The 10,536-nt window shown below is 37.8% G+C and overlaps 1 protein-coding gene across 1 annotated transcript in view; it reads right to left on the bottom strand.

Moving 5' to 3' along the window:
* Positions 1-516: 516 nt before the first annotated feature.
* Positions 517-10,536, bottom strand: part of LOC140332113 (uncharacterized) — a 15,563-nt gene continuing 5,543 nt past the window's right edge. The window contains exons 2-4 of the mRNA XM_072413408.1: positions 7,331-7,875; positions 5,118-5,184; positions 517-3,514 (exon numbers count right to left, since the gene is read on the bottom strand). Of these exons, the coding sequence (XP_072269509.1) occupies positions 1,995-3,514; positions 5,118-5,184; positions 7,331-7,875 (2,132 nt within the window). The 3' untranslated portion in view covers positions 517-1,994. The remainder of the gene's footprint in view (positions 3,515-5,117; positions 5,185-7,330; positions 7,876-10,536) is intronic.

Raw genomic sequence — 10,536 nt, 5'->3', positions numbered from 1 at the left:
CATTTGTTACATTTTTCTTTTATCCAATGCGAGAAAAATGTAACAAATATATCATATTACTGTGCTGTAAAGTGTGTTACAGAGTAAGAGATACTTGCGGGGCATCTTCTCAATGATTGCAGCCCAGTCTGCAATCATTGAGAAGAACGTGCGATCCCCGGGGCACTACAGGTTAATTTACCTGTAGCGCCCCGTGGATCGTAGTGAAACTGCAGAGTTTATCTGCAGTTCAGTTCCCACGATCACATGACTGTGGGAACTTTGTGGTCACAGCTGTGACTGTAGGCGATCCCCGGGCACTACAGGGGATTGCACACTGTTAAATGTCATGATAAAAAAAAATTGAACTAGACTTTCAACCATTCACTTTTAACACCACATCTCCGGACAAAAATTAACTGATTTCCTTATAATAATTATTCCACCAAGAGATGTAAAATAAATCATACTTTTATTAACAATTTAGGTATTAATATTTATTTTAAAGATGTATAAAGTGTTATTCTTTCCCTGTAGTGAAAAAAAATCAGACTTTATCTATAAACGCCAGAGCATTTAGGAAAAATAAGTCTTTGCACCCAGCAGGTTGCACTGCACCTTTTGTACCATTTCTTAGAATTCTATCCACAATGACAAAAAAAAGAACATATACATTTGTTTATAAAAATCTTAGAAAATCACAGAGAAACAAATATTTTTTAATAAAATATAAATATATGTAAGCACCTTTAAAAATAAATCATAAAAAAGAGACTGATGATATTTGGCCAGAAAAACAGGCCAATTAATCTTGATTCACTTCTTCTTGTAAAAGTTAAATATGCTCTGTAGTCTTTTTTCTGAAATAGAGAACATGATGGTCTTTTTTCAACCTATGTAACATTTGCTTTTATTGTTTCTGGAAAATCCATGTACAGCACAGCTGGATCTTCTTGAGAAATGGAAAATAAAAGCATCCAGGAGACATGAAGTTGTGTTGGTGTTTGAAGAGTCACTCCAGGAGTGGAAGCATTCTCCAGTAAACACAGCGGTTGTCTTAATGTCAGCAAACTTATACATACATGTACATAGAACATTAGATGTGTATGTCCTAACTACTCCTTCCCTTTTTGATACAACAATCATATTCTTTTTATCAATATAGACTTAGATTTTATTGGTTGCTGTCGAAAAATTCATAGCACCGGTATTTTTTACATGAAACCATGGAGAGACAACATGGATCTTTGAATAAGTGTTTGCATCACTAGTATGTATGTTAGTAAGTATGTTACAGACAAAATGAATTGGAGTGGATGTGTGCACCAAAGCTATGTCTTTTTGATTAAAAACTGATTTACAGCAAGTAGGCTGTGCAGCCAGGCTTCCCGGGCACAGCAAAGATAATGCTGGTTTTGTTTAGGTGAAGCATAGAAAACAACTTATTCCTTGCTCCCCTAGGCTTCCACCTGCACCACTGGTCTCCTGAAGTCTCAGCATTATTCACAAACACCCTGATGTCATCACATACAATGCAAAAGCAACAATCTACATGAGGATGCTGAGGACCTGAACACAATTCAGAGTTTTAGAGGGAGGAGATATGTCAACTGCCATAGGAATGAGAGAGAATGTAAGTATAACTGTTTTTTATATATCTCCCGTACAAAGCAAGCATTTATATTCCACTGTTAGGGCCATTTTTTCACCAGAGTTCAACAAGTTTTCTGTGTACTTTTAAATGTTGTAGCAGTTCTGTTGATGGCATATTTTAGAGATCCAAACCCTATGTATTAGACCATCAGGAAACTAAAACTTTATATGAAAAAAAAATAGCATTGGGAACGCTGTTACACATTTGAACACTAAATAAAAAATGGATCTTGATTTCATTATTAAACAATTCAAAAACCAGAAGACTAATTTGGAAGATGAATTTTACCCCCCCAGTTACACGATCATCCTAAACCCCTTCCTAAAACAGCGTTCAATCAATGGTTGAGTTTTGTGAAAATCTATGATGACACCCATAAGATCGACAAGTTTGTCCCTCTTTCAGTTGAAATCTGGTTAATTCTGCCACGTACACAGTCAAGTGAAACTGATAAGAGAGTTCCTTTCTCTACATTAAATGATGAGCGGAGAGATACACTGGTCCATTGAGTGCCTTCTGGCATTTGGCCACCGATTTGTTGAGTAACTATAGATGGTTGTGCTTGGTCACTTATCCTGGAATTTAGTGTCACCTTTACAACATTACAAGAATGGATTAATTTTAGATTAAAAGAAACACTCACTCCTCCATTTTCAGTGAATATAAAACATTTAGAGGCAAACTGCCCTGTGGAGACGAGCTGGATAATGTTGTCTTGTGGTAAATCCTGACTGAAACTCAACAATTTATTCTTGACCGCTCCAGTGGGTAACCCGGAAGTGGACACTGAAGCTGTGATAGCAGTGGAAATACCAGAAGGAATCCAGATTAGGCTTAGCATGCTAATTCCAGAGTTTTCTCCAAAATATCTAACATTGCATTGTGCTGGAGAAAAAACTTCAAAATTTATTACATCTCCAGAATTGACTTTGGTTGCACCAGATGCAGAGATGGATGTTTCTCTATAATTAACACCAGTCTTGAAAACCTGCATTAATTCTGAATTGGATCCATTTCTATTGATGTAGGAGATGAGAGTAAAACCTTCACGCACACAAGTGGGACCCATGGAATAGAGTGCTTGCTGGAAAACAAATTTAACAACACCAGTTTCAGTAAACTTGATGCTTCTTCCATCGTGAGACAGGCTCATCATGTATGGGTCAGACACTGAGATGATCCTAAATGTAGGCCTGTAGTTAGTTTGGTAGTGCATTGCTGTAGACATTTGGGCACTCATGGCCACTGCACCTGTATCGTGGGACAGCCAAAACAAAGAAAGTGGCATATTCAAATCATAAACATGCAGGTCTTTGCTTTGATTGCAGAACTGGTTTGGGCTTTTAAGAACAACAGATAAAGTCTGGCTAGGCTCAACTTCAGCAGCAGAACTTATGCTTGTGCTTTGAAAATATTTCCCATCTGGCTGCTCTATCCGAGAGCCACTCAGCTCGTACCCTTCTTCACTGTTGTTGAGTTTTATTGAAAGCTGTAGAAAATTCCTGCAGTTATGTTTTACTGCAAAGTTAAGGTCAGCCCATAGTAACCCATGTTGTCTGAACACGATATTGTTGTCCTCTGGTGACAAAACTTCACTCTGGACCTTCTCCTTAATCTTCAGACTAAGACCTGAAAATATCTGGGAGTTTGAAGTTTTGGGTGAGGGAACGGACAGGCTAGCAGACCATGATTCAAACAATCTGCTCTCGCTTGCCATTGTGCATACAGTATCACTATCTGCTGTGCAAGGAAAAGCAACAACACCTTCTTCACACTCAGAGCAAGCCTGGCACTCTTGCATTTCTTTATTGAAAAAGTATTGATCTCCACAAAGCCCCAGAGCGGCATCTTTCTCAGCAATCCCAAGGCATCTAAAGCCACCTAAAGAGAACAGAAGTTATATATTAGGCTTTTTATTTAGATCAAATCAAATAAATAGATCAAAAACTTGTTTTGTAGTTCATTCAGCTCAAACTATTCATAATAACTTTCTATTCAGACTTTGCAAGGCATAGAGCAAGATTAATGGTAGACATTGTGATACATATGCTCAACATATGCTCACTAGTATAGATTCTGCCTAATCAGATTCACTCAGAAAGCAAGGAACCAGATATTCTGATAGAATGCATTAATGCAACTAAAATACTTAATTTGATCTACCTAGTTTAAAGGGAGTGAAAGTTTATGATTTAAAGTTAGCTTTACTTCTAGAACCCAAATCTCACCGCTGGAACTGTAAGACACCAAAGGTATTTTTTTTATCTAAACCAATAATATGGCACACAGAACATCCATTATACCGCATAACAGTATTTCATTACTTACTGATAAAAAAAAAACTAGCTACATTTTTTAAAATCATTGCTATTAAAGTTTTATTCTTCCAAAAAGCAATCTAAGAATTCCAACATTAGAAAGTAACTTTACAATACAATATAATTCCTGAGGAAGAGACATCTAAATCTACCTAGTCTTTCATTTTTTTAACTTAGGTTGTCCAATAAAGTTATTACTTTAAATTGAAAACTTCCTGCATTCTGGATATCCAAAAATGGTCTTTTGTTCTTTGTGTATAAGGTACAGATCAACTAAAGCAGTTGTCACCAACCTTTTCAGACCACTAACTTAGGGCTCCAGACCACGCATGCCCATGTGTCATTCCTCCACAGTGACGTCATGATGCCAAAACGTCATGATGATGGGAGAGTGGGAGGTATGTGTTCAGAGACACATCCGGCCCACCTCCCTGAACCTGCGATCCCTACAGGAGACGTGATCCGCAGCTCTGGCTGGTGCACCCTCCCAGCATGGTCCTTCTCCTGACCCCACTGGGGGGCGCAAGGGCAAGAGCCATGGACCACCAAACTTTTATCGTGGACCACCAGTGATCCACGGACCACCGATTGGTGACCGCTGATCTAAAGGATATTTAAAGCCCAAACTTTTTGGGATATTTTGGATAGTGTTATAATTTTCATTGGAACAGGTGGCTCATTGGTAGCTTTAACTTCACCTCTTGTTCTTGTGATAACTGCAAAATATGGGTTTCCCATTTCCTCCTATTACTTTTTACTAAATGCCAAGCCCTTAAAGAATTACCACTTATGAAAGAGACTTAAAAGTTCATCTTCCTTATTGCTAAACATGAATAATCTAATTTTACATTTTTTGGAGTAAAAGTCCTGCCTAAGAAAAAGCCCCCAATGTGCTTGGTGGCAGAGCTATGTAAATCTCAGAAGTAGATGGATAGCAATACAAATATTTTGGCACCATTATATGTATTTTATCTTTTTATTTAACTTTAGCCTGGAGCCTCAACTTTGTAACATTATAACCTTTAGAAGTTTAATTTTGGGTACGTCTTTGAGGGTGGAGGGCACAATGAAACCAAGCTGTGGTTTAAGGGAAGGGTGGATTAGTTTGCCTTTGCCATTTCCAAACATTCTAATGAAATTAAAATAGTTTTAAGCAACGCAAATACCTGGAGTATTTAGGCATTTTATCTTCTCCCCACAAATATTTGGAGTATCCATACATTCGTCTCTGTCCTAGAAAAGATCAAAGTAAATGTTAATGAATATTTAGCCTAATTACAGTCCACAAACATTGCATGCTATAACCTGAATGGATCATTTTAACTCCTTCTCAATCATCCACTGAGCAACCTGGATTAAAGGGGTTGTGTATTTGTAAATGACAATCCTTTACTTGTTTTTCTTATTGGATGCCACCATTATTCAATGTAGTGCTTCAGATCACAGAACACTGATGGCTAACCAGTTGCAGCTGTAACCGGCCAGTGACCCCTGTGATTAGATGTGGCAAAAAAAAAAAAAAAAAGCCATGTAAGCACAGATCTGCGTGTTCTGCCAATATCAGCTTAATGCTCCTGAGTTCCTGAGTTAGACAAACCATTGTTAAAATTTTTATTCCCATATTCATTTTAGTATTTTTTTTTCTTTTTGGATAAAATAGGGAATTGTAAGACCAAATTCTAACAGCAGCCTATGTTCCCGCCAGGGAGATTTACTCCTCTGTGAGTATTCTGGCGATTGTCAATAAGACAATTGATAGAAAATCCTAAATTTCATTCAATAAAAAGATCAGATCTGAAGGAAATCAGCAGCTGACCAATCATAATCAAGCAATTTTTAGGTTTCCAATTGGGTATGGATAAATTGGATGTGTTGGTAAAATCAAAAGTACAAAGACATGTCCTGTTTTTAAATTATCAGATCAGATCAGTATTACAATACATTTATATCAGATAAAAACAAAATAAAGGGCAGAAGAATATTATCATCCTTTTTTTGGGGGGGGGGGGGGCGTTCACAGATCAGTTGGGAAATTGATTGGATCGGTCAGTTGAACGCAAAAATAGCATTTGATCTGCTCTTATGTTCTAGAAAACATTGTAGACTAAGGCTGTTGTGACAACTTTCTAGGATAGAAATTCGCCTCACTCTTGTCACATTTACTTTAATTTCTGATTGTATCTCTAGGACAGAAGGTAAAGGCACGTCTCCCAAACAAGACACAGGCATCAAACCATAATCTGATAGACATTATACCCTTTTCCTATTCTAAAACTTTAAAAAAATGTGTATACATGCACTTCTAATTTGGCAAAATCAGACTTTGATGCTAAATCAATTTCTTAACATAGTAACTGGTCTGGTGCTAAATAGATTATACAAACCCAGTCTTTTCATGGGAATTCACATTTAAGTGATCCTTTTCATTTGCCATGGGGTCTAAATAAATGACCTGCAAAAAACAGGCCAGTAAAGGTAACGAAAGACAAAGGCAGCTTTGGTTGCAATACTCTGCTTCAGTCCGGAGCTATCTCCCTGCTGTAATCCCTCTCAGTCTCTTTATGTCACCAGTTGCCAAGTTAAATGACCATTGAGAACTCAAGCTATTATAGACACACTCCCTGTGAGAAAGTCATTACGCCAGCCTAGAACAAGGGATTAACTGAACTGATTGGTACCAATATATCATTTAGTAGACACCATACAGGGAATGGCCATTGCTGACCCCAGATATAAAGAAGGACCAGCCAGAAGATTGCTCAATTCTCAAAGTGTATTATTTTTTTTTTTAACAAGATGATTAAGGCGAGTAGGATTGCTTTACAAAATGGGTAGCATTCTGCTTCATGGGTAAACCATTTTTTATCATACACAATGGCCATGATTTACTGAAGCCCTCAAAGACTGGAGAAGATAGACTATCATGGTATAGTCTGCATTTATGCATTGAAGAGTTGGAAGAAAGTCAGGGTTATTACTGGCTATCAACCACATCCAAAGTAACATTAGTAAAATAAACATTTGGGTGGTGGCCTTTTTAAAAATGAATTTCATGAATTAAAAAAACCTTCCATAGTAGCAGGGCTACCCCTGCACTGAAAAACGTTAAATCTTAGTTTAGATCTAGAGGGGACCTTATCCATTGCTCCCCAGGTGGCCATCATGGATTCTCTTCCATCCAACCTTAAGGATGGGGCAGTCCATTGACATCCTCTCATGTGTCCCGCATTGTAGGTGATTATGACAGTGTCTGCTGCACAAAGAGCAGCCCCCTCCCCTAAACCTAAAATAACTTTAGACCATTACAGTGCAAAGGATACCCCACTTCAATGGTAGTTTTTTACTTCCTAAACTGGAAGAACAGAGCTTTTTTATTCACCTGGCAAATGCTGTCAACATTTTCCGTGCAGTCAGACATTTGGAAAAACCCAGCAGGACACAGAGTACATTTTTCACACTGTGGTGGAGACTTCTGGAAGCTGCAAAACTCATCACTTTCACAGGGGCCACAATCGGGCAGAGGTGCTCCAGTACCAACATCAATAATATTGGCGTCCACGTCCATTTTATGGACAGAGTATGTTTTCTGTAGGTGGTTGCGGACCTGGTTCTGCAAGCCTTGAAGATGAGCTTCAAAGTATTGCTGAATGTCCTCCTGCAAGCTTTGGAAGGACATTTGCTTCACCGTGTCAAACAGGATACTATACTGGACTTTGATCATGTCCATCTGCTCATACATTCGCCTCTGTTGCTCTAGGATTTCCCGCTGTTGGTTCACTAGTAAATTCTGCTGTTCTGAAAGCTTCTGTTGCAATTCAGTTATAGTTCTTTGCTGACTCTTTAGGGCCTCGACAAACTTATCCTGTCCTTTGGCTAGCTGAAGTTGGAGAATCAAAGCATCTTCAGAGGGGACCTCATTCTCTCCTGTAACAGGCAAAACATTATTTATTATGCGTTTATTTTGACTCGATTTGAATTATTTGCCAATCCAAAAAGTATATATGATAGCCAGTACGTATAATCTTTTCATGTGCCACATCCATCATACATTAAGTATTAGTTTTTCAGTCAAACAAACAGTTTTTGGGACTTATAAGGCAGTAAATTCATAAATATTTTTAACAAAACCAATCTTTATTTTACACATATTATACAAAAATCTAAAAGAAGAACCATCTTTATCTGGCCAGCCTGCTTGTATGCTGCCAGAAGGAATGTGGAACATGGTATTTGTTGTTACATTCATATAGTTGACAGATCCACAAAGTGATGTGGTGGACCTGTTTAATTGTGGTCATTTTGGATTGAGATACATCCCATTGCTCTCTTGTGGGTGTCTGGGACCAGAGGTTCTGAGGAAACTACAAGATTTTTTTGAGGAAAAATCTCTGTGAGACCTCCATATACGTTTTTCACTTCCTGAGGAAGTGAACTGGTTCCATGAAACGTGTCGAGGATAAGGCATCACATCTTTGCTATCTGAATTAGTGCATGTTTTTTAGGAAAAGATGGTTCTTATTTAATTTTTTTTTATAATATGTGTCAATTAAAGATTGGTTTTGTTACAAAAATGTTTTAATTTGTTGCCCTAAAAGTCCAAAACAAAAACTGTACCACTGAAAAACTAATACTTAATGAATTATTTGCAAATCAAGGCTTTTGTTCTCCCTTATTCTTCCCCCAGTCAGCCAAACTCCAAGCAGATATTAAAAATGTATTTATTTTTAAATGTAACTTGTGTTTCTGATGTAATACTGGAACAAATTACTCTCCTCTGAATCATGTGCTGTCCATGGCCCTCTCCATTCATCTTTTAGCTTCCTGGACTGACAGTCAAGTCACTTTATGCAGAATCGTGTGAAGGCAATAGCTTGATGGTCTGCATACTATTACAATGGATTTGGTGTGCAGAATATTCAATTGATAATAATCACTTTATTATTAGTAAATGGATAATTTTCTATAAGGTGAAAAAAACAAATTAGCCGCTTTACCTAATGTCACAAGGGGCGGTGAGGGTGAAAAGTCTGCAGAATCTGAGAGATCATCCTAATCTAAATATACATATAGAAGTTATTAGTTATCATGTATGCCTATACAAAACTTAATACATTTTCTATTTATAACTCTAAACTTTAACCCAACACAAGTGTGAATGTGTATAATATATGTATTACTAACATGGGATAATGCTATGATATGCAGAGGACATGTGTGGGAGCAGAACGTAAGTTTCAGTCAATCACATTAGTGTCTAATATAACCATCTATTGTTGGAGGATTTATTTTACCAGACAATTCATGTTTTGAAGGGCTGAAAAATCATATTTAAACTGCGCTGTGAACACAGCTCAATCTTATGCTCCCTAGAATGTAATCCCGGCATTAAGTGACCATCTAATTGAAAGTTTTATAGATGGAAAACATCTGTGTGCACATGTTAGCCTTGAGGCTACTATGAACATATGTTTTAAAGACACAGAACAGACGTGACTGTAATTATATCAGTGGCGGATCAGACTTAGCTGCTTTAGAATGTTATGCTATAATACCCCGAATTGCAAATGCTCCAGACTAATTCACTACCAGCAACAATAACACAGCTTCATCACAGAGTTCAGACTCTATAACTAGAAATATATTTCTGCACATCGGAACAAAGCCATCTACAGACAGTAAAACCATGGAAGACCCAGCAGTTCAAAAGTCCAAAATACTGTGCACACAGGAAAGCTAACCATAATCTGGTATGGCTGTGCCTATGGAGCTCCCTACATCACACAAACATTTTTGTGCCGGAATTTCCATCGAAATTCCCCACCCAACAATAAGTCTAACCAAAAAGGTTAAGGTTAGGTAGTTACTTAGGCTGGTGTTATGGGTTGGAATTTGGGTAGGTTTTCTTCTGCTTAAAGGTTGGGAATGAGCTCAAGCAATTAAAGGAGGTAGGGTGCCTAACCCTAACCAATGTTTAGTGCTTAACCTCAACCCCCAGCTTAAGAAGGGGCATAGGAGTACACAGCAGTCGATCATTGTTCCACCATGGTGTATTAATAAGTGGGGTAAATGTACACATATCAGATGTGGTACCTGAGCAGCATAGAGAATAATACATCTATCCCCACATCCTGCATCTGGTATGTGACAATCCAATCACAGGACATGGAGCCACAAGGAATAAAAACTTCCCAACTCCAATGGAAGGTAGCAGTGCTTGTATATATTTTGTGTGGCTACTAGATATAACTAGTTTTCATAAACTTTTTTAATAATTCTTTCTGAACATGTCTTTTAGTTTCATCATTTCCAACATCAAAATCCTATTTTTCTTTTTTTCAAATTCAATCTTGATTGGCCAGCCTGGAATGATGGAATTCCCATGCACATGCATTCATTTCTGGCATCTAGGAATGATTGCGAGCAGGCAGGTAAGTTCATTATATTGCAGAAGCGTCATCGCCTGTTTCTTCAGTAATATTGTAACCTCCTCTTCTCTGGTATTCCACTAACCCGACTCTCTCCTCTACAATCTATCATGAATGCTGCAGCCAGACTCATCCATCCTTCCCTCCGCTCCTCTTCCGC

The sequence above is a fragment of the Pyxicephalus adspersus genome, chromosome 5 (assembly GCF_032062135.1).
Source record: "Pyxicephalus adspersus chromosome 5, UCB_Pads_2.0, whole genome shotgun sequence".
Classification (NCBI taxonomy): Eukaryota; Metazoa; Chordata; class Amphibia; order Anura; family Pyxicephalidae; genus Pyxicephalus; species Pyxicephalus adspersus.
This window is presented reverse-complemented; position numbering and strand designations above follow the sequence as displayed.